Here is a 25,108-nt window from a genome sequence, read left to right as displayed (position 1 = left end):
GCCTCCATTTAGCTAGATAGTTTCTGGTAGAGACTTTTCTGCTGTGTCTAAGAATAATTTGAACAGCCTCCACACATGAATGCTCTAGGCCTGAAGCCTATCCAAATACCAGGCCATGAGATGCAGAGGGTCCAGTTGGGATGTCTGATCCTGCCATTCTCCTGAGTTATCAGATCTGGGAAGGGCTGGACGCTGATGAGAGGATAGGTTGACATTCATAGGAGGCCCAGAAATGAAAGTTGTCTGGGCCAATTGGATGTGATGAGAAAGATTCTAGCTTTGTCACATCACAAATCTTTTGCAGAACCTGCGGTAGCAGTGGGATGGGAGGAAAGACATACCTCTGGGTCTGTCCAGGATAGAAGGGCATTGCCCTTGGAGTCCCAACTCAGTGTGACAGGGTCAGGCCAGATGGCTACAGCAGAGCGACAGAAGGCAGTTATATTAGCCCCACGTTAAGTAGGTCCCTTTTCCCCAGGTAAGGTAACAGGGAAGGTTCCAGAACAATCAGGAACTTTCTAGACACAATTAAGGCAGACAGGCTGATTAGAACACCTGCAGCCAATCAAGAAGCTGCCAGAATCAATTAAGACAGGCTGGCTAATCAGGGCACCCGGGTTTAAAAAGGAGCTCACTTCAGTTTGTGGTGTGTATGCGAGCAGCTGGGAGCAAGAGACGCAAGAAGCTCGGAGTGAGGACGTGCTGCTGGAAGACTGAGAAGTACAAGCATTATCAGACATCAAGAGGAAGGTCCTGTGGTGAGAATAAAGGTGGTGTTGGGAGGAGGCCATGGGGAAGTAGCCCAGGGAGTTGTAGTGTCATGCAGCTGTTACAGGAGCCACTGTAGACAGCTGCAATCCACAGGGCCCTGGGCTGGAACCCAGAGTAGAGGGCAGGCCCAGGTTTCCTTCATCTCCCCAACTCCCTACTTGATACCAGAGGAGTTGAACTGGACTGTGGGTTACACCAGAGGGGAAGGCCTCTGGCCTGTTCCCCGATCCACTAGGTGGATCAGCAGAGATTGTTCTTCTTCCTTTCCCCATCCTGGCCAGTGATAAGGCTAACTGAGTGAACGGCAGATTTGAGCCACAAAAGGGGTCAAATTGAGGGCTGCTGTGAACCTCTGAGGCGAGAAAATCCGCCAATAAGCGCAGGACCCACCAAGGCAGAGGAGGAACTTTTTCACACCAGAGTCTAGACTGAAGTTCTTGTTCATCTGGGTGGTGAACAGGTCCCATAATGGCATTCTCCACCAAGTGAAGATTTCATTCAAGCCTGAACTGTGTACCACTTGTAGTCTGTAGAGAAGTACCTGCTGAGATTGTCAGTTTTGCACAACTGAGAGGTACATCACAAAGAGTATGATGTGGTTCCCGATACAACAGTTCCACCAGTGTACCGTCTCTATACAGAGTGAAAGAGATTTGCTTCTCTTTGTTTGATTACATAGAAGTGTGACAGGGTGGACTACGTGCAGAGGCCTCCTGCTGGAGGCCTCACAGCCCTGCCTCACCCCACCCAAGAAAAGAGCAGAGGAGAAGTCCTCCAGGCAGCTCAGAGTGGCTGCAAGAGATCAGCCAATCAGAGGCCAGAAGGACCATATAAAAGGGAGCAGCAGAGGAAGATCATTCAATTCCTGCCTGGAGCTCAAAGAGGGAGAACTGGGTGCCTGGCTGGCTGGAAGAGCGCAGGACAATGGACAGGTCAATGTGGGCAAGCTAAGCCCAGCACCTAGCCAGACCAGGTGAGGATATTGTGACTGGTCCTGCTGATCTGGCTGAAGTCTGAACCCAGGCGAGGACCTCTGGAAGGACACCACCCAAGGGTACATAGATGGGTCCCTGTTGAACTATTAAAGAAGGTAGTAGCTCCAGGAAAAAAGCCTTTGTGCTATGGTCCCATTCCAGGGCTGTGAGAAAGAATTAGAGTCTGCATACCTCGGAAGGGGAGACAATATATGCAACTCGTCCAAAGGGATGAGCTGCTGAAGACCCAGTGAACAACCATCAGCTGAGGGGTGCTCGTGAGAAATGGGTGCCATCCTATTGTAAGGACTGAAAAAAAAGCAGGGCAAGAAAGGGGGTGCCTGCGAGAGGTGGATGTCACCCTGTTCAAAACTGAGTGATTGAAGGCACACGTCAGCCACAGAGAGAGCGCTTGCGAGAGGTGGGTGCTGACCCCATTACAAGAAGACAGTTGTCATTTTGTCAGATATCATTTGGACATGTCAGGACCATAAAAGAGGACACTGCAGGCCAGCCAGATTGCCCTTAGTTCTAGGAGATTGATGTGCATCCTGACCTCCCGAAGAGTTCACCTGGCCTGTGGAGTGTGAGTGCCTATGTGGGCTCCCCAACCTATGAGGGAAGTTTTGGGTGGAAGGAAAGGGACTCCAGCATTCACTTGCTCTGGGTTTGTCTACCACACAAGGGAAGCCATGACCATGGCCAGGATCGTTAGCTTGGTATTCATGTTGTCTCTGTCTGGAGAGTAAACAGACTGAAGTCAAGCCTGTAGGCAACGGAGGTGAAGCCTAATGAACAGCGTTACATCAGTGCACAAGGACATGTGGCCTAATAGGGAAAGACAGACCTTGACTGTGGTTCGAGATCTACAGTTGATTTGTCTTATCAGGCTGCTCATGGTTTCGAATCTGTTGAGAGGGAGGTAGGCTCTTACTGAGGTGGAGTCTAGGGTCACTCCTATAAAGTCTATAATTTTTGCAAATTATGCAAATTCCTAAAGGTGCCAGAAGGTGGACCAAAGATAAGATTGCTGACTGAACTTCCCAGCGGGATCTGCCTGTTAAGAACCAATAATCCAGGTATGTGAAGATGCTGAACTGCTTCATCTCATCTGAGCTGCCATCACTGAGACGACTTTCATGATACTGTGCCACATGGGGAATTATTAGTTAAATTGGAGAAGATGGGGATCAATATGAACATCAAAAGGTGGATAAGGAATTGGTTAAAGGGGAGACTGCAACGGGTCCTACTGAAAGGAGAATTGTCAGGTTGGAGGGAGGTTACCAGTGGAGTTCCTCAGGGATTGGTTTTGGGACCAATCTTATTATTACTGACCTTGGCACAAAAAGTGGGAGTGTGCTAATAAAGTTTGCAGATGATACAAAGCTGGGAGGTATTGCCAGTTCAGAGAAGGATCGGGATATTATACAGGAGGATCTGGATGACCTTGTAAACTGGAGTAATAGTAATAGGATGAAATTTAATAGTGAGAAGTGTAAGGTGATGCATTTAGGGATTAATAACAAGAATTTTAGTTATAAGTTGGGGACGCATCAATTAGAAGTAACGGAAGAGGAGAAGGACCTTGGAGTATTGGTTGATCATAGGATGACTATGAGCTGCCAACGTGATATGGCTGTGAAAAAAGCTAATGCGGTTTTGGGATGCATCAGGAGAGGCATTTCCAGTAGGGATAAGGAGGTTTTAGTACCATTAAACAAGACATTGGTGAGACCTCACCTAGAATACTGTGTGCAGTTCTGGTCTCCCATGTTTAAAAAGGATGAATTCAAACTGGAGCAGGTACAGAGAGGGGCTACTAGGATGATCCGAGGAATGGAAAACTTGTCTTATGAAAGGAGACTTAAGGAGCTTGGCTTGTTTAGCCTAACTAAAAGAAGGTTGAGGGGAGATATGATTGCTCTCTATAAATATATCAGAGGCATAAATACAGGAGAGGGAGAGGAATTATTTCAGCTCAGCACCAATGTGGACACAAGAACAAATGGGTATAAACTGGCCACCAGGAAGTTTAGACTTGAAATTAGACGAAGGTTTCTAACCATCAGAGGAGTGAAGTTTTGGAATAGCCTTCCTAGGGAATCAGTGGGGGCAAAAGATCTATCTGGCTTTAAGATTCTACTCGATAAGTTTATGGAGGAGATGGTATGATGGGATAATGTGATTTTGGTAAGTAATTGATCTTTAAATATTCAGGGTAAATAGGACTAATCCCCTGAGATGGGATATTAGATGGATGGGATCTGAGTTACCCAGGAAAGGATTTTCTGTAGTATCTGGCTGGTGAATCTTGCCCATATGCTCAGGGTTTAGCTGATCACCATATTTGGGGTTGGGAAGGAATTTTCCTCCAGGGCAGACTGGAGAGGCCCTGGAGGTTTTTCACCTTCCTCTGTAGCATGGGGCACGGGTCACTTGAGGGAGGCTCCTCTGCTCCTTGAAGTCTTTAAACCATGATTTGAGGACTTCAATAGCTCAGACATAGGTGAGTTTTTTCGTAGGAGTGGGTGGGCGAGATTCTGTGGCCTGCGCTGTGCAGGAGGTCGAACTAGATGATCAGAATGGTCCCTTCTGACCTTAGTATCTATGAATCTATGAATACCTTGGGTGCTGTTGCTAGCCCAAATGGAAGTACTCTGAACTGGTTGTGCTCTTGTCCTACCAGAAATCTGAGGAACCTTCTGTGGGATGGCAGAACGTTCACATGAAAATAAGCATCTTTTATGTTGAGACCCCAAATTATGCACCCTCTCCAGGGAGGAGATTATTGATGCCAACATAACCATGCAGAATTTTGATTTGCAAATAAAAATATTTAGCTGACATAAGTCAAGCATGGGTCTCCAGACTCATACTATCCTAGAAAAAAAAGAAACAGTGGGAGTAGAACAGTTTCCCTTGATGTTGAGGTGGCACTCGCTCTATAGACCCTCTTTGGAGAAGAAAATCCACCACCCGGCAGAGGATCTCCCCAGGAGATCCCTGAGGAGGGGCCAGGAAGGGGGTTTGTTTAGAGGAGGGGAAAGAAACTCAGCAATGTAGCCAGAGTGGATGATATCCAATACCCACTTCTTCATTGTTATTGGCCTCCAGTTGTGGGCAAAGTACAGTGGATGGATGCCAAAACTTTGCGGGACGATGGGGGGCAAGCGATGGCATCAGTAATGGGACTCAGTTCTAGAGCTCCCCATCAAAATTAACCCCTGGACAGCGGATGGGTTTGAGTGGCTGAGGTTGAGGAGGCTACATATCTCGGCCTTTGTACTTTCTGGAATTTGCATGGATGGCTCATATAGGTGCTGGTGAAAGAAAGGCTGGTGAAGAAGCCTTGGCTTACACATCTGTTTGTGGTGGTTCCTCTTCGGGGCCGGGGTATAACTACCCAGGATGTATAGGACTGTTCTGGAGTCTGGATGTAGTGGCTCATCTGTCTACTCATTAAAGCAGAGGTGGGCAAACTATAGCCCACGGGACCGTCCTGCCAGGCCTCTGAGCTCCCAATTGGAGAGGCTAGCCCTGGCCCCTCCCCCCACAGCCACACCGCCAGCACTCTGGGCAGCTGGGCTGTGCTCCTGCAGGGCAGAGTGGTGGCGTGTCTAGCTCTGGCCGGGCGGCATGGCTGCCAAACATGCTGCTCTGAGCGGCATGGTAAGGGGGCCAGGGCCGGGGGGTTGGATAAGGTGTCAGCCATGTCCATGCCGCTTGCAATGAGGTCTTAGCTACCAGTTTGCCCTCATCAATAAGAGTTTGGAATTGGACACTCTCCTCCTGAGGGACTTCGGATTGGAATGGATAGGAATGTGCACCAGGTAGGCGACCAAGGTGGGCCCTCATGATCGGCAGTGGTGGGACCTGTGTCAGCTCGTATCAGGTCCTGATACAGGAGATGACCTAGTTGGAAATCCTCTGCAAGGACACCAGAAGGCCTTCATCCTGTTCGCTGTTGCAATGAAGAGCTGGGTTGACTTGCGGAAAAGCCTGGTACACTCCAGCTAAAATGCCAGGGCATGCAGCCTCTTTACCTCACTAGGGGTGTGTGGCTTGGGACAAAACTCTGAGAAGATGATGTCCTGGTTAACATGGAAGGAAGACACCACTTTCAGCAGAAAGGCCAGATGTGGTCGCAGCTGAATCTTGTTCTTGTAGAACACCATATACGGTGGCTCTAACGTCAGGGCTTTAATCTCTGAGACTCATCTTGCCGACGTTACCGGTACAAAGAAGGCGACCTTCCATGACAGGTGGGAAAGGGAGCAGGAGCCCAACGACTCAAAGGGTAGGCCTGTGAGCCTAGAAAGAACCAAGTTAAGGTCCCACTGTGGGACAAGAGCCCGAACCGGCGGGAAGAGCCTCTCGAGGCCTCTCAAGAATCTGACTGACATGTCATGAGAGAACACTGTCTGACCTTGGATTGGAGGGGGGAAAGCAGAAATGGCCGTGAGATGCACCCTGACTGAAGAGTGTGCCAGACCCTGGTTCTTCAGATGGAGAAGGTAGTCTAGGATAGACTGTACAGATGAATGTGACTGAGAGATACTGTGCTCGGACGCCCAGCAGGAAATCTGGCCAGGGGGACGAGGTTAAGTCACTCTAGTGGAAGCTTCCTACTTCCCAGGAGGACCTGTTGGACCTCATGAGAGCAGGTCCTTTCCTCCGGGTTCAGCCATGCAGCATCCACGCTGAGAGGTGGAGGGGAGCGAGGTCGGAATGTATGAGATGCCTGTGGTCCTGAGACAGCCGGTCCAGTCAGGTGGGCAGAGGCCAGGGTGGGCCCATTGCCATCATCAATGTGCCGAACCAGTGCTGGTACGGCCATGCTAGGTGATCACGATAGGCAAGGCATAAGGTCTCTTGATCTTTGCCAGGACCCTGCTGATAAGCGGAATCTGCAGAAACGCATACATCAGGCTCCCTGACCACAACAGGAGGAAGGCATCAGAGAGAGTCCTTGCCCAGACCTTGCCAAGAACAAAAACAATGGCATTTTGTTTTGTCTGGTGGCGAACAGGTCCACTTGGGGAGACCCCCACCTCTGGAAGATCATGCAGGTTACCTCCGGGTGGAGTGACCACTCGTGATGACAGGAGAAGGACCTGCTGAGGTGATCCGCCAGCATGTTTCTGATGCCATGGAGATGACAAACTTCAAATTGATCTCATAGCTGATGCAGAAATCCCACTGACGGAATGTCTCTTGGCAGAGAGCCGACAACCATGCTCCTCCTTGCCTGTTGACCTAGAACATCAAGGCTGTGTTGTCCATCAACACTCTCAACCCTTTGCCCATCAGTTGCAGTAAGAAGACTCCTCATGCCAAGTGGACCGCTCTGAACTCTTTGACATTTATGTTCAACGTCATCTCCTCCAGGAACCACATGCCCTGGGTCTGGAGGTCATTGAGATGCACTCCCCAGCAGAGGTCCGAGGCATCCGATATCAACTCGATCGAGTTACAAGGGGTGTCAAATGGAACTCCCTCAAGGACCGCCGTGGGGTCGGTCCACCACTGCAGCGAGGTAAGTATAGTCAGTGAGATGGTAATGACCTTTTCCAGATAATCTCTGGACTGGGACTAGACCGTCGCCAGCCACTGCTGTAAGGGCTGCATCCGGAGCCTGGCATGGCGGACAACATACATACGTGCTGCCATGTGGCCCAGCAGGCACAGGCAAACCCCGGCCATGGTCAGGGGGAACGCAGAGACTCCCGCACTTGGTAAACACCTGTCGCTAGGCCAAATGGGAGGACCACAAACTGATAGTGGTCGGGTCCCAGGGTAAATTGTAGGAAGCGTCTGTGACCTTGAAAGATCGCTGTGTGGAAATATGCATCCTTCAAGTCGAGGGTGGCATACTAGTCTCCAGGAAGGGGTTGACGGAGGCCAGGGAGACCATGCAGAACTTCAATTTATTTAGGTATTTGTTGAGGTATCGCAGGTCCAGGGTGGACCGTAGACTGCCTTTGGGATTAAAAAGTACCAGGAACAGAACCCCTTGTTCCTGTACTTGTGAGGAACCTCCTCCACCTCCCCCAACTGCAGCAACCCTTCTACCTCCTGTGCAAAGAGACTCTCTCGTGAGTGGGTCCCTGAAGAGGGACGGGGAAGGGGGGTGGGAATGAGGGGCAGAAAGAAACTGGAGGATAGAACCCTACGCCACTGTATTGAGGACCCAGTGGTCTGAAGTTATAGTGGTCCATGCAGGGAGGAAAAAGAAAGGCGGTTGGAGAAAAGCGGGAAAGATGAATCTGGGGTATAGTCCGGTAGGTCATCCTTGGGCGCACCCTCAAAATGCTCGCCTGCCACCCTGCTTACTGCAGGTCTAGCCATCGTGCGAGCCACGGAGTCTGCTACATCTGAAGCTACCCGGAGGGCAGCTCTGGCTGCAGCTGTGCCTTCCTCGAAGATCGCCCGGAATTCCTTCTGGACCCTTCGGGAAGTGAAAACTTAAACTTGGCCATGGCCTACCACATGTCATAATCATAGCAACCAAAGAGAGCTTGGTGATTGGCCACTCTCAACTAAAGGCTGGAAGACCAATACATTTTTCATCCAAGCAGATCCAGTCTCTTCGAGTCTTTATTCTTGGGCGTAGACCTGGTTAGACCCTGCCTCTCCCTCTGATTAACAGCCTCAACTACAGGGGAGTTTGAGGCCAAGTGAATGTACAGGTACTTGTGATCCTTAGCTGGCACAAAGTATTTGCATTCAGCCCTTTTTGAAATGAGGGGCAGAGAGGAGGGGGTTTGCCATAGGGCATTAGTAATTTTCAATACCCCTTCATGTAGAGGCAAAGCCACCCTAGCAGGTGCCATAGAGCAAATGATGTCCAATAGGGAGTACACTGGCTCCTCTGCGTGGAGCCCCAGGTTGGAGGCAACCCTTTTCAATAGTTCCTGATGAGCCTTAGCATTATCTTGTGGAACTGGGTGAGGGGGACCCGTAATAGCTCTGCCCGGAGACTATGAGGAAGAAGCCAATACCGCAGGATCTGTCATATCCCCTGGTGGTCCCACCGGCTGTTTCCCTGGGTCCTCCTGGGGGTCCTCTTCTGGGGCCACCACCTCCGGGGAGGGAAGGATGCTGAGGCTGATGGCCTATCCGAGGCCCCCCAGCACTGACCGGATGGCCTGCGAAGGCTGGGTAAACCCCAAGAGTTCTAGGGGTATCAAGCTGCCGGCCACTGGCCTTGGGGCCAAGGGGTCGGTTGCGGTGCTGATGATGTAGACCGTACCACCGGCACTGGGGCTTGTCCCGACGTCAAGGACTCCAGCTCGGTGCCGGAGCCGGAAGCAGAGTGGTTGCTTTCAGGCGAACAAGATCAGGCAGACCGTTGGTCCTTCTCTGTGCAGTGCCAGCTGCTACACCTAGACACAGAGCTGTCAGATCGAGACGAGTTCCTCGCGCAGGACCTTGGGGACCTGCAGCATTTGGCCAATTGGCATTGGTAATCCAGCAAACTATGCCTCATGCTGCTCGATCGGTAATGGGATCTAGAGTGGGACTGGGAGATGGAACGGGCCGGTCATCGGATCTCCCTGACCTCAGGGTTCCGCATCTCAGCAACAGGCAGGTCAGTGACTGGTGGCTCCACTCAAACGATTGGTCACCTGATTGGTGCCAAGGTGCTGCCGTAGGTCTGCGCCAGGTTATTGGCAAGCTGTGCCTCGAATCCCGCTGTTGGCGTCCAAGGTCCGGAGCCTGAAGGGGAAGTTGCTCACCTTGCAGTAACTGAAGTTCTTTGAGATGTGTGTACCTGTGGGTGCTCCACTCTAGGTGTCGGTGCATCCTGGCGCCGTTGATTGGAGATTTTCGGTAGCAGTGCCTGGTTGGGATGCAGGCGCTCAGTTATCATCTCCCGTCTCGTTGGAATCTTCCCAAGCGCCTGCATCCCACACCCCCCTCAGTTCCTTCTCTACCATGGAGTGATTATACTAGTGCTCCAAAGTAGAAAGAAGGAGAGTGGAGTACCCACAGGAACACACATCTCTAAGAACTTCAGTTACTGCAAGGTGAGTAACTTCCTCTTCTTCTTCGAGTGCTGTCCCTCTGGGTGCTCCACTCTAGGTGAATGTGTAGCAGTACCCACTATGGTCGGTGGGACCTGGAGATGCAGCAGTGAGTACTGTAGAGAGTACTGCATGGCCTACTATGGTGTCTGCCGTGGTATCTTGCATGATAGCATAGTGTTTGGCAAACGTGCGTTCAGATGACCATGTAGCTGCTCTACAGATGTCAGAAATGGGTACATTATGTAGGAAGGCAACGGATTTCAACATAGCTCGAGTGGAATAAGTTCTAATGCCTTCAGGCGGTTAAATATTTTGAATTTGATATGAGGATCTGATGCAGTCAGAGATCTACTTGGACAGACGTTGTTTAGAGATAGCCGTACCTTTTGATCTTTCGGTGATGGTGACAAAGAATCATGGAGATTTACGAAATGGCTTAGTCCTAAGTAAAAGGCGATTGCTCGCCTGACATCAAGAGTATGCAGGGATGCCTCGTGTGGAGTCTTGCAAGGTTTGGGATAAAAAGTAGGCAAGTATATCGGTTAGTTAAGGTGGAAGATGGATACCACCTTAGGGAGAAATTTAGGATGTGGTCTCAGAATGACACTGTCTTTGGAGAAGACTGTGTAGGGAGGATGGGCCATCAGGGCGCTTATTTCACCTACTCTCCTTGCTGATGGTTATTGCAACTAAGAAAGCTACCTTCATGGACATATGGAGAAGAGAGGAGGTAGCCAAAGGCTCGAATGGAGGTTTCATGAGAGCGTGAAGAACAACGTTAAGATTCCACGTAGCTGCTGTTTGGTAAATTACAGGGTAGAGATTTTGCAGGCCTGTGAGAAATCGTTTTATGGTGCGGTGGGTAATGAATGAATAACCTTCTAACAGGTCGTGGAAGGTGGTAAGCCCCGCCAGCTGTACTTTGATGGAGCTGAGTGAAAGTCTGTCCTGTTTTAGTCTCAGGAGATACTCTAGAATGTTAGGGAGGGTCACTGTATTGGGCATTAAGTGATTATGTAAGCACCAGAGGACGAAAAGCTTTCACTTCTGCAGGTAAGTTTTACAAATGGAGTCTTTTCTACTGTGCAGGAGGTTGTATCGGACTTGCTCGGAACAGGCTAGTTCATGGGTTTGGAACTATGAAGGAACCAGGCTGTCAGATGGAGCTTTTGGAGCTGGGGGTGAAGAACCTGTCTGCTGTCCTGGGAAAGGAGATCTGGCCTGTTGGGGAGAGCCCGTGGATGACAGGACATGCGGAGTAGGTAAGGATACCACGTCTGTCTCAGCCAAGCTGGGGCAATAAGGATGACCCTGGCTGTGTCGTCTACGATCTCCCGAAGAACCCTGTGTAGCAGAGGGATTGGTGGGAAAGCATAGAGGAGACAGTTGTTCCACGGGATGAGGAACACGTCTCCTAGGGATGCAGTCCTGAGTCCCACTCTGGAGCAAAACAGACGACATTTTCGATTCTGGGTTGTGGCAAAGAGGTCTATTGATGGGGTGCCCCAGAGGGAGAAGAGCTGTTGAAGTATTGCGGGATGCAGTTCCCATTCGTATTCTGTTGAGAAGTGTCGGCAGTAGTGTTGTGACAGCCTGGTAGGTAGGAAGTGATGATTTGTATTTGATGTTGTATGCACCAATTCCATAGCCAGATGGCTTCCACGCAAATGGAATGTGATCGGGCTCCCCCTTGTCTGCTGATGTAGTACATATATGTTATGTTGTCTGTTAAGACCCAAAAAGATTTGTTCTTTATGAGGGGAAAAAAGTGAAGGCATGCTTGCCTCACTGCTCTGAGCTTTAAGAGATTTATGTGTAGGTGCATCTCTGATGTGGACCACTGGCCTTGTGCCCTGTGCCCCCCTAGATGCACTCCCCAACTGATTAGGGAAGCGTCCGTGGTGAGCATGAGTGTTGGGGAACGCTGCTGGAAGGAAACTCCCTTGCAGAGGTTTTCTGGTCTTGTCCATCAATGTAGGGAAGCTAGAACATTGGAAGGAGTAGTTAGTAGCGTCCCTAAGGTGTGTCTTTTGGGTTTGAAATTGGAATTGAGCAAGCCCTGAAGACATCTCATGTATAGCCTGGCATACTGGACCATGAAGGTGGTGACTGCCATGTGACCAAGGAGCTGTAGATAGATTCTTGCCTGTGTCCTGGGACAAATAGAGAGGGTGCGTATGGAGCTGCGTGATAGCGAGGAATCTGTGATATGGGAGCAAGGCTCTGCTCTGGATTGAGTTGAGATGACCTCAGATGAACTCTATCTGTTGTGTAGGTGTCAGGGTGGATTTTTGGATGTTTATTTGGAGGCCTAGGCTGTGAAAGAGGGAGATGGCGAAACCGATAGCTTGAAGTGTCTCGCCATAGGAGTTGCCTTTGATGAGGCAATCGTCCAGGTAGAGGAAAAGCATGATCCCATGTTTGTGGAGGTGAGCCACGACCAGGACTAGAGTTTTGGAAAAAAGACTCTCGGTGCTGTGGAGAGGCCAAAAAGAAGAATTCTGTATTGAAAATGGTCATGACCGATTGCGAATCGTAGGAAGCGTCTGTGAGCTGTATGAATTGATGAATTGTATGAATATATATATGAAAATAAGCATCCTGTAGGTCGAGGGCTATGAACCAGTCCCCTTGATCCAGTGCAGGAATCATTGTGCCCAGTGTGACCATCTTGAATTTTTGTGTCCTCACAAATTTGTTTAGTCAGAGTAGATCTAGTATAGGCCTCCATCCCCCCCCGTCTTTTTCTGGGTCAGGAAGTAATGGGAGTAGAATCCTTTCCCTCAATGTTGCATCAGCACAGGTTCCACTGTGCCTAGCTAGAGAAGGTGAGCCACTTCTACGCAAAGTGGGTGCTTGTGAGAGGGGTCCCTGAAGAGGGATGGGGAAGGGTAGAAGGATAGGATATGAATGGGATAGAGTAACCGGACTGAACTATTTCAAGGACCCAGCGATCCTGTGTAATACGCTGCCAGGCATGTTGGAAACTCTGGAGGCGGTGGACAAATGGGCAAGTAGGCTGTGGAATCAAGGGGTGGTCACGCAGACCCTCAACCAACATTTCAAAATTGTTGTTTATTCCTGGATGGGTGGGAGGTGGTTGCTTAAGCTTGATTTTTTCTGTGTTTAGGGGGTCTAGAGCAATTCCCATTTATGTCATATGGTTTGGGTTGAGGCTGATAATATTGTTGTGTGCGCGGTCTTTGGTAAGGTTGGTATTGTTGTCTCCTGGGAAGAGATAGGTGAATATCCAGGGTGCGCAGTGTCGCTCTAGAATCTTTTATATCGTGAAGTAGTTCAAATTTTTTTTGGAAAACAGTTTGTCTTTATCAAAGGGGAGGTCCTCCACTTTGGTCTGCAGATCTTTAGGGATGCCAGATGCAGAAAGCCATGAAGATCTGCGCATAACCACAGCCGTTGCAGTAGTACAGGCTGCTGCGTCCGCCATGTCTAAAAAGGCTTGTAGGGCTGTTCTGGAAATCAATTGGCCCTCGCTCAGAATTGATTTAAAGTCCGCTCTCCTGTCCTCTGGATGTAGGAGGCAAATTCAAAAAGTTTATTGTAGTTATCAAAGTCGTAGCTCGTGAGAAGAGCAGAGTAGTTTGCAATCCTGAAATGTAGAGTGGAAGATGTGTAAACCTTGCATCCCAAGACGTTAAGGCATTTAAGGTCCTTGTCTTGCGGGGTGGGCCGATATTGTGGATGTTTCGTCCTTTGTGCGACTGCATTCATGATGAGAGAGTTCGGTTGTGGGTGAGAAAACAGGAAGTCAGCATCCTTAGCAGGAACATAGTATTTACGTTCGGCCTTTCTGCAGGTAGGTAATAAAGAAGCTGGAGTATGCCAGACTGTCAGCTGGTTCCAGGGGTGCTTCATTTATAGGGAGTGCGATCTTTGAGGGTGCAGAGGGTTGAAGGATTCTGAGAAGTTTGTGTTGTGTCTCCTGAACCTCTTCTAGGGGGACATCTTGACTGAGTGCCACCCTCTTGAAAAGCTCTTGAAATTGTTTAGTCATCCATGTTCTGTGGAGGTTGGGGGGGGGGGGAAGGGCTCTGTCTGGAGCAGATGGAGAATTAGAGGTTGGTGAGTCAGGATATGTTTCATAGCTCACAGGAGGGGGTTCAGGTACTCTAGAAGTGAACAGAGCTGGAGATCGAGGCACACAAATGGTTTTGTGGAAGAGATCTGAGGATGAGTGGTAGGAGGATGTGGCCAAGGGTACCCCTGGGGCCAAGGCATAGGGTAGGAGAACACAGGTGCCGTCCACGGGGGGGGGGGGGAAGGGGGAGAGTAGGGAAACTGAGGCTGGTGGCTGAGGACCGTAGCCTGAGGTGGAAGAGGGTCTGGTGGAGGAGGAGAGGCAGGTGGGGAGAACTCCACCTGCTGCTGTATATTGTGTTTGCTGTCACTGAAAGTAGCCAGTTCAGGTGGTGAGAGTGGCTGTTCGAAGAGTGAGCCCTGTGTATCCAGGAACGGAGAGTTAGGCTCAGGTGGCACTGAGAGGTCACATTGAGTGAGGAACTGTTGCTCCTGCTCCCTGGGCTGCGCTGAGCCTGGTCTGTGCTATAGCGCATTAACAAGTTGAAGAGGAAATGTCAGCGGTGCCGCAAGTCTGTTGGAGGTGCCCTGCAGGGGGTCCGCTGCTGGTGCCGGGGCAGGAGGCAGGCCCGGTGCCGAAATTCTTCCTGGCACCAGGGCAGAGCATGCAGTTGGCACTGTGGCTATTTTTAGCACGGAAGGGGTTGGTGCTGACGTCCTTGTTGGCACCGCGGCAGAGTGCACAGCTGGCACCGTGACTATTTTTAGTGCTGAGGCACTCGGTGCCACGTAGAACTTCCCGGTACGGGAGGTCGGGTTCCTGCCTCTGCGGTCTGTGGGAGCCACAGCTGAGGCTTTAGAAAGAGCTGAGGCACCTGCCTATGGTGCTGTCAGCAGAGAGGGTAAGGATCTCGGGGGAGACCCTTTATCTTTGTCAGAGTCTCTCCTATGAGACTGCTATGCTTCTTGCCTCTGTTCAAAAAAGGGTGAAGCAATACTCTCCACTGGTTCGGATCTGGCTGGGGAGCGGGTTTAACTTTCCCCATCTCTGAAAGTGGCTGCAGGGATTTTTTTATCTCAAGCATTTTAAGCCACAGGTCCCTGTCGTGCCGAGCCCTTGACTTGAGGCTCGTATAGTGGAGGCACTTTGTGGGAATGTGGGTTTCTCCACTTCACACTTCTTGAATCCTGAAGCCCCTGGCATTGTGAACTAGAAATGGCAAGGGAGAGTGTCTCAGCAGGAAACAAGCCTGAAGCGAAAAGTTGTTTTTTGTTTTTTTTTAAACTAACTATGTAACTACACTAAAGGAAGGGAAACAACTGGGATGTAACTAATAACTATTTTTATATTCTTTGATACTTTTTTCCTACAGAGACCAGGGAAGAGAAGTAGCACTGCCCCAAGACCTGTCTTCAGCCGGGGACATTTGAGAAGGAACTGAGAGGGGTGCGGGACACAGGCGCTCAGGAAGATTCCAACGAGACGGGAGATACCAACTGAGCGCCTGCATCCCGACCAGGCATTGCTACCGAAAATCTCCGATCAATGGCGCCGGGATGCACCGACACCTAGAGTGGAGCACCCACAGGGACAGCACTTGAAGAAGAAGAGGGCTACTCCCTTCTGATGGGGAGCGGTGCTACTGAGGCAGGGACACACAGGTCCTAAGGCGGATTTACCCCTGCACCGGGGTATTGCCAGAGCCAGTGTTGGCGGCACTGGTAGCATCAGGATCTCCTGCACTGCCTGCAGGGCGTTGGGTGTCGACAGGACCTCTAGTTGACGGAGGCCCTCATCACTGTCTGGCATGGCAGGTATGTTACAGGATGGGCTAGACCGCTCGACTTGAGCTGGGGCTATGGATGTGCTGAGCCGCCCAGCATGGGTCTCTGCTCTCCTCTGACCCTCTCCTTTCCCTTATGGGAAGTGGGAGATCTTCCCCACATGGTCCTCTTCAGCTTCTTGGCCAGATCAGGGAGGGGGATCGGTGCCGGCTTGTAGATGGCACCAGTGGGGTGCTCTGCACGGATACTGCGGTGTTCGGGGCCAAGTCAGACCTCTGCTCCAGTGCCAGAGTTAGTGCCAACTCCATCAGGAGCACCCTGAGAAGGATGTCCTTTTTTGTCCGGGGTTTAACCGATTTACCAATGTGACACTTGTCACCTATGTGCCCTTCGCCCCCTTAAAGAGTTACTGTGCGGGACACTGATGGACATAGGCTGCTTACAACGATCACAGTCTTAAAGCATGGGGACCAGGGCACAGGGACCTAGGCTGAGTCCCATCCGGGACCGGCTAAATTAGAATCAACACTAAGGGAACTATTAACTATGTACAACTATTTTACACGAAAACGTTTGTAAGAAACACTGAATGAGCACAATGCTAGCTGAAGCAGCAGACGTTCCAGCACCATCACTGACGGCAAGAAGGAACTGAGGGTGGGGGGGGGCCAGAGGGTGCCAGAGCTGGTCCCCTATGGATACTACTGAGGGAAAAACTTCTGGCACTAGTGCATGTGGCGAGCACACACACCTAATATGGAATGGTCATGAGCAAGCACTCGAAGAAGGAGGAGGAGGTTGGAAGATATTTTTGCCTTATCTCACCGTCAGAGTTAGGTTTCAGTCTGTCCCAGCATGTGAAGCATTATGGTAACCAGAACCGATGGATCCAGTATGACTGTGGGCATAGTCGTCAGTGGACCCTGATGGCAGTCAATCGGTATCAAAGAGGAGTCCAACTTGGAGATTTCAGTTGGTGCTTATCTTCCAGCGTATGAGCTGGAGCCAGAGCCAGTACCGACGGATCCTTTCTCCTTTGCGCCTTACTCTTGTGGCCATAAGATTTAGGTGGACCTAAGTCTTTAGGACACACACAACTTGAATGGAGACAGAAAGGGAGTCTCTTTTAAGAGCAGATCTAGGAGATATGTTATGTCTATGAGAGTGCCCCTTACTCTCATGAAAGCCCTAAAGTAATGATTCCTTGGGCTTAACAACTCTGGCCTCTATTCCAGAGCTTGTCCTCAAAGGGGCACTGCTCACAGCCTGTAGCTGATGTACAGGGAGTTCTCCCCAGCCTGGATCTGAGGGGAGTCTCATGGCCTTCTCCTCAGTCAAAGCTCTCGTCCATCTCAGTTTCAGGGAGGGAAGCAGCAGCAGTTGCTGCACTTGGCAGATATATAAGCCTCCCCAAGGCAGTAAAGGCAGCATTGGTGTTCATCATTGATCGAGAAGGAGCAGGTATAGGAGGCACAGTTCTAAAAACCTGGTACTCTGGGCACAGTCCTTCTCCCAAAGGGAAAAATGGGAAAGGTCCCTGAGGTGGGGGAAACTACTAAAATGGTAAAACACTAAAACTCTGTACAAGATCTTTATAGATAGGTAGACAATACTCTTTGGAGACAGAGGATTCTAACTCAGCCCATGCTGAGGTAAGAAGGAACTGGAGAGATGTCAGTTCAAGCCACCCCTTATACCTTCGGTATGGAACATGAGAACAACTGCACAGGTATGGTCCAACAGACACTATTTACTAGAAATCTCTGGTCTCAAGTGCATGATGCGCCTGTGTGCCCACATGTGTAATACACATAGGGACCACCATTTGAAGAAGAAACTAATTTAGATAGGTGTTTTTACCATTGTATTGGTCAACTCTGCTCAGAGTGGGGATAGACAAAATAGTGGTGAAAACAGCTTAGCCTGCTTGAGCCTATCTATGCTACAGCTCCTGCCATTGCTACCACCAAGGGTGAATTAAGGATCATGTTTTTGTCAGTGTAGATGCAGCCTATTTTAACAGTTTAACTTAACATTTGTAAAACTCCCATTTTTTTCTGGTGCTTTGCCTGTTAAGTTGATTAATTTTAAAGTTAACACTTATCTACACTGCAGCATAAATAAAAAACCCAACAAATTCATATATTTACAAAATTATCACGAATTCTGAATTGATCTATCATTTGACTTTCATGATAATTTGGAGACTTAATACACTTGTTTCCTTATATTTCTTTTCTATTGATTTTAAGCACGTATATAGCTGCAGAAGAACAGAAGGAAATACATTGCAAGTGCATTTATTTTAATATGGTTACATTCACGTGTGAGAACAATCAATGCTTAATTCAATATGCCCTTTAACAAAGGTTTATTTTGTCTTCAAAACCACACTGCTTATTGAAACATAGAAAGCAGAAGGGCCAAAACAATTCCTAATTTTCAGAAAGCATTATTTTCCCAACTTAAAGCATGCATCCTGATAGAGCTATCCTACCCAGGCCCTGGTGAGTAGGCCCAATTCTGCAAATTCCATTTTACTTCACTGAGATTTGAAGGTGCTCTGCACCTTATAGAAAAGGGCCTAAAAAGTAAATATTTACATGGAGAGACAGTGGAAGAAAGGAAACTTTCCCTTCTCGCAATCTGTATTCTAATCTAATACTGTGGATGGCTCTTCCAGTCATCTGTCTTTGTGAGCAGGATTGGTTATGGACTCAATCAGGAAGAACCTGCTTCACTGAGATTGTGAAATGGGGAATAATACACATGAAATCAGGTCCATGAACCTGATTATGATATAATGTATGCGAAAAAGGTGGATATGGTGTCTGTAATTGAGGCCACAGGAAGGGAGTAATCTTTGGCAGTTGCAAAGTAATTTCACAGCACTTGGACAGTAGAACTTGCCTGCTGGAAAAAGGCAAAATCTATTGATCTTAAAATATCTGAAGTCTGTCGTGATTCAGAGGGCTAGCAGGTACTGAGTCTATAATTTGTTGGTAAGGCCTACAATTAACTGTACCAAACTGGAAACAATTTAAGTGAAAACATTAACTATTTCCCTGCTCATCATTTTAACAAACACCCAACTTCTGAGATTGTGCATGAAGGTTGAGTAGAAAACTATCTTTGATATTTAGGCTGCAATATCTTGAATAAAAAAATCTGTCTTTAAACAACAATTCTAAATCAGCTGGTCAATTAAGTTACTCACAGATTTTAAGTTAAATTTTATTTCAGATCATAATCAATTACTTTTAACAAAAAGGGGGTGAAGAGTTAATTTGAGGAAGATTATCTGGTGCACTGTCCATGTGGTACATACAGTGACAATTATAAACAATAGGTTACACCAAAATAATTTTACCTAAATCTTCTCTACTCTCCACACCAGTGAAAAAATTGCTAGCATATATTAATTTGTCATCAAAATCATCCCAAACGTCATCTCCCAATTCAAAGTTCACATTCAAAGCCTCTGAAAACCAAGAGCTGCTTTTATCTGCATTAGTCAAATTATGCATTAAAGATTCTTTAAAATTTTTCTTTGACGTCATTGTCTGATGGCTCTCCTCACTTACAGTCACAGAATGTTCCCAAGAGAGATCTGTAATGCAATTATAATAGGGGTGTAAAACTCTGGATTGCATGCTTAAGAGTATTTGTTCAACCTATAAAAAAAGTGAACTATGTTAGCTACACACATTTTCTCAACATTATTTTAAGAAAACAGTCATCTTCACACCAAATTCCAGCAAGGGGCCCTTATAAAGAATATTTCAAGTCACCTCTGATTTAATTTTTTTTTTCCAGTGTGAGAATTATGGTTTGATGGAGTGCAAGTTTAACACTGACGAGCCCAGTCCCTTTACCTTCCCACCCCATTCATTTTCTCTTTATTCACTCTATTTAGTCTTACTCATTGTCTCCCTCTCCTATATTTTCAACTCCCCAAAACTAATCACAACAGACTAACACATTTTAAACAATTAATTTTAAAAGCATTTAACTAAAATATGTAGAGATAGCTGCACTAAAACATTATTTGAGAGTACTACGCAGAAGGGTTTTCATTTCCTTTCATTGCTTGAGTAGCAGAAATGAGCATAAGCAGATGTGAAGGCAGTACATATCTGGAGATACACATTCAAGTTAGCAGTATTTTCTATTTATTTTGTTATCTCTTGAACAGTGGAAATAGAACACAATTGTATATTGTAAATTGGCATGCACTAGAAATGGAAAGCACTTAACGTGCAGTGTATGTAAACGAAAATAGTTTATGTGGTAGGACTGGGACTTTCATCATCTGTGATGGGAAGCAGCAGTAAAGTTTCATTGATTGTTGATATATACTCACATTTATGGATCAATTAGAACCTTGAAAGGTATTAAAATAAAACTTTAATTTTTAATATAAATAGAGAGGTTTTACTAAACATTAATTTAGCTGTTTTAAGAGCCCAACAGTACAAAGTATAATGCTCAATTTTCACTCAGATACTCCACTGATGATGGGAAATGTGTGTGGAAAACAGAAGGAGATAGAGGTAAACTATCTGATGCATTACAACTGGCATCAATGGGAATAAGCACAGTCATAAGTATCCAACTCAGTAATAAGTTTTTACAGAATTGGGCCCTAAGATATTAGAACTAACCACTACAGTTTTCCTTTAAGGGACATTTATTGGCTGAGATCTGTTCTTGAAACTTTAAATGATTTTTAGAAGAAAAGCCAATGTCAAAGCAAGTTCCTTGCCTTGACAGAACATATTGTATTGCCCTAAATATGCAGTTCCCTGCAGCACTATGGTGGTTGCTGTAGTGATTTCAACAGGTTTAATTTTGCAAGAAACATTTAATTCAAAACAATGAAAAAAATCATAGAAAATCCTCAGACATTAGTAATAACTTACTACTCTTTTCATAACTCTCTGATTGCAGTTGGTTCTGAGGTCTACCAAGGATGTTAACATTATTCCAGTGTTCTCGTGAAGCTGAGGCAGAAGACTGTGTGTAGTCAGACCTTCATACAAATCAGTAAAACAGAGTCACAAGAAGGTTACAAATTAAAAATAATTTGATTCAGAAAACAGGTCTTCACTGCTTATGCCAGTGAGAGAATTTAAACTAAGTAGGTTTTAAATTTTATTTATAGCAATAATATAATACCTTGGCAATGCTGGCAGCAAAGATTTTGGTGTAAAAACAAATTGTTTCAGATTCACATTTTGAGATTTATTTAACTGTATCTGCATCTACAAAAAAAGATTATTACAGATGATTAGTGTATTATTGTATTTTAATAGTCTGCATCACACTTGCACTTTCCAAAAAAAATAGGGAAGCCACTATAGGAAGAAAGTTTTTATTCATATTTTATAGAATTAATGCATGACATGTGCAGCTACCTGATGAAATAGATTTTTTAAAAAGTTTTATATATCACATTATTCAATTTAGCCAGTGAGATCTTGGAGTAATGCAAATATCTCAGCAAGACCAGACTGTTAACCACACTTCTTTCTCTGTTACCTATGGGCCAAATCATCCTCCACTGCAGAAAAACCTGCAGGGAAGGGGAAATAAGCATTGCAAAAACTCAGATGCCACATTCTCCCCATAGGGAAAAGAGATTTGCAGGCACATCCAGGGGGCAAAGTGCTTAGCCTTGAAACTATGTAGAGTCTACGAATCTAAAAATAACGTCTCTCTTAAAATCTCCCCTGGCAGCATAATTCTCTCAGGACACCAGTATTAATTTTTACTTATAATTTCAGGTAGTATTTCCCTAGGTTGCCACGTAGAGTGGTGGCTTCCAGCTATGCCTGCTACTTAGTCCACCATACTTTCCTAAATCTGCAGAGTACAAATCAGGCAGTGTTTGCAGAAAAAGGCTTCCACAGGCTCATGGGAAGCATACCACTTAGCAGCTACACCCTTCCAAGATTACTGGGCCTTTCCTATCTTTTTTGTGTTCCTTTGCTATTTCCATATTTCACAGCAATGGGACACATTTGATCCTATGTGTCTACATATGATTAATAAAATACCTTCAACCTACAAATAGTCAATAAACTAGATTAAATAAAAAAATTTTCAGGAGTGTGTGTGTTAAAACGAACCTTTAGTTGTTTGACTGGGGGAACGAATGAAATTGAGTTTCTGTTCCTTAAATCAGCTAGGTATGAAGAAAACTTTGAATCTCTCTTTAACTCAGATTTCTGTGAAACTCCAATTTTACCTAAGAAAAGGATTTGAAGATTCTTCAGATTAAATTTTAGGGGTAAAATACAGGCCCCATTTGAGTCAATGGGAATTTTTACTTCAACAGGGCCAAGATTTCATCTTAGATGTTCTATAAAAGACAATTTTTGATGCATTTGTTTTCGTACAAAAATATGAAAAGCTTGACATTGCTATCAAATTCTGTAAAATATTACTCTTCGTTGTATTCGCTACAGAATAATTATACTGCAGTTACTTATTAATAATTTTTACTTTTTAGATTGCATCATAGTGACATTTTAAGCATGATTCTCTTACTGTGTACTCTTTTTATACCAATGTCACCATTAATATCAACAAAATTAATCCTAATTTACACTTGTGTAAATGAGGGAACTGGATCCTTTGAATTTAGATGTTAGAAATAATGAGGTTTTATGAAACTTACAGCAGTCGTGTCCACATACATCTTTATTTTTGCAGTGATGGCTGCATTCTCTGGTCCCAAGTTTCATGTAAGTGGTCCCTCGGTTACAGGCACCTCCTGAGGTAATATAAGAAGAAGAAATGCTGCCGTTTTTCTATTTCACTGATTTTATTGAGGGTTTTTCAGGGAGAAAAAGGAACAAAGTCATCCATGACACTAGATTTTTGTTCACCCTCAAAAAACTTTTGGGTCAAAAAAGTCAACTGCTATATGTTTGTCAGAGAGACTTCCTCTTTGGGTTGCTAAGACTTTTCATAGCAAAGCAATAACTGTACCCACTAAAAGCTGTAAGCATCACCTCAACACCACCCTAAAACTCTGAAGGTATGAGGTACTAGATGTCCAACTTCTCTCCCTAATTCAGTTCCCTATGGAAACATACTTCACTACCTGTTGAGCCAATACAGCAACACTCTATGCCCTTGTTGTGACTTGATAGAAATAGTCCTGTCTATACTGGATTCAAAGCCATAGTACACTAAATTCCTTAATATATTGTAGTGTGTTTTCATACATTTTACCCAAAAGTGAAGAAAGATGAACAAATATGGGGCCCAGTCCTGTTCATATTGAAGTAACTGACCAAACTTCCATTGACCTCAACAGGAGCAGGATATGGGACTCTATTCTTTAGAGTATTATTAATTACCTGTATCCTTTCTCGCTCCTGTTGATCTTATTGAAGAGGCATGATACATAGGTGAAGACTCAGCTTCTAATTTTCTTTGTAAAACCACTTCATTTCCAAACCTTTTTGGTCCTAAGTAAAAGGCTGTATAGTTTTGCTGAATATCCACCCCAACTTTTAGAAATGAAACACAAAAATGTTTATGTAAATTGAAAAATATGTTCTTATATTACCATTTACACAAGGTTAAAGACAAGGAGTGATTTGCCATTAAGAGACTCAATGTTAAATCAGGCAAATCTGATATGATGAATTGGTATGTGGCTCAGAACTGATGGAGAGGAGATTGGAAAACTTTGGGGATGGATGGGGATAAGTATGGGATGAAATGTTTTGGAGTCATCTTCTGAAGAGTTATGAGGAGAAATGCTCAGGTTAAATCCTAGGGAGCAAGGAGAGATGACTTACAATATACATGACACTTAGATGAAACAGTTATATTAGAAAAATCTCAATTAATGCTTTTAGCATAGTATGCCATACAATAAAACAATGAATAGAATTTTATTTTAGAATTAATTAATTTTTATTGAAGTTTTGGCTTGGTATAAAGGAAACTGGTTTCACTATTTATTCAACATCTTTAAAAGTATATTTTAAAGTACTAATCATATCAATAAACCTACCATATTCAGAGCTAATTAAGTTTATACTAAGTTCCTCAGATTTAAGAGCTCTTTTCACTTCAATTTTTTTAGTCCAATTTCCATTTTTCAGCAAGACAGAATCCCTGCAACATATAATAATATAATGATATTAAGTATACACAATGGACAGTAAGATAGTGGTAAACATTTTATGAAAAGAAGTCATGTTATTTGTGATGCTAGCAGTATAGAAATCTGGTATAAGACCACAGAGCAGTTTTGATTCAGGGGATCAAATTGATGAGGGGTCTCAAAAACATTCCAACAGGATGTGCCCTCAGGGCCTGCAGCCCTAAGATAGCCAGGGTCCTGAGATGACATTCCAGTTTTGCAAGGTGGAAAGAGCACGTCTTCCTCTTTGTGAGGACTTGATCAGGACCCAGGTGCAGGTCATCTAGTTGGGGAAGATTTATTTTACTCTTTGTTTCCCATTCCCTTCACGTACAGCTCATCCAACTGGAGAGAGAGCGTCTAATTCCTCCGCCAGGTGAAAAAACAAACCTATGTAGGGAAGGTAGGCAAGTGCTGCCTATGTAAATAATTCAGTACCTAATTTTCATGAGTAACAATTCAAAAAGTTTCCTTTCTATAAGCATTAAGTAATGTAAATTGTGTGTATTTATATTAAAACTGGATGCTTTTGGCTTCAATATAATCAATAAAATTGATAACACAACTGCACAGATATTTAGAATGGCATGATATATGCAAAGGGACTGACTTTATTGGACTGCGCCTTGTTTAGCCATTTACACCAGTGCAAAGCAACTGTAAAATGCTACAAAATCAGGAAGCACTTTATATGTATTTTGCACAGGACACAGAGCAACAGAGAATCAGGCCTAGGAAATCCATTTGCAGCAGGACTTCCACTAAAATAACAGATATTTTGTTAGTCTCATTTATATAAAAAAATGTTACACCAACTACATATTATTTGACTCTTCATGGAAAGAATACAAAATGACATTCCAAAGATGTAAATAACACGACTGATCACACTTACATAGTTTTCTGTTTAAAAACCACTTGATTATCAGCATCTCCTATGAGTAAGGTAACATAGTGAAAATCTGGTGCAGTTCTCTTAATCTGAAGCTGTTCAAAGTTTGTTAATATGATGGTCACTAAGATTTCAGCCACTGTATCACTGTATTTTGCAAGCTAGGAAAATAAATCATACATAAAATGATATAACCAGTAAAAACATTTCAGAGTAAGCCACACTCCTTTCATGAATTTGTACACCACGAACAAAGGCTCAATTTGGACAGGTGCAATTTCAACAGAAAACACATTTGTTTTGTCCACAACCAGAAAGGGCTATCATCGTGAGTTCATGGCCGAGATTCTAAGTTTGAATAACTGTTCAAAGATGCTCTGCACTTCTAGCCAAAGATGAATGGAACAGCACAGAAAAACCCCCTTCTGTTCACTGCCAAGGAAAATAG

At 45.6% G+C, this 25,108-nt stretch overlaps 1 protein-coding gene across 6 annotated transcripts in view; it reads right to left on the bottom strand.

Moving 5' to 3' along the window:
* Positions 1–25,108, bottom strand: part of HFM1 (helicase for meiosis 1) — a 117,059-nt gene that overhangs the window by 7,811 nt on the left and 84,140 nt on the right. For 5 of the 6 annotated variants that reach the window (XM_043490512.1, XM_043490513.1, XM_043490517.1 and 2 more), the window contains 8 exons: positions 24,664–24,821; positions 23,637–23,740; positions 22,972–23,124; positions 22,284–22,379; positions 21,733–21,851; positions 20,780–20,865; positions 20,524–20,633; positions 18,972–19,211 (listed from right to left, as the gene is read on the bottom strand). In XM_043490512.1, coding sequence (XP_043346447.1) covers positions 18,972–19,211; positions 20,524–20,633; positions 20,780–20,865; positions 21,733–21,851; positions 22,284–22,379; positions 22,972–23,124; positions 23,637–23,740; positions 24,664–24,821 — 1,066 coding nt within the window. The remainder of the gene's footprint in view (positions 1–18,971; positions 19,212–20,523; positions 20,634–20,779; positions 20,866–21,732; positions 21,852–22,283; positions 22,380–22,971; positions 23,125–23,636; positions 23,741–24,663; positions 24,822–25,108) is intronic. The other variant, XM_043490515.1, reaches the window with a different exon arrangement.

The sequence above is a fragment of the Dermochelys coriacea genome, chromosome 8, assembly GCF_009764565.3.
Source record: "Dermochelys coriacea isolate rDerCor1 chromosome 8, rDerCor1.pri.v4, whole genome shotgun sequence".
NCBI classification, from domain to species: domain Eukaryota; kingdom Metazoa; phylum Chordata; order Testudines; family Dermochelyidae; genus Dermochelys; species Dermochelys coriacea.
The sequence above is the reverse complement of the archived record's forward strand: the minus strand, read 5'-3'. Positions and strand labels throughout refer to the sequence as shown.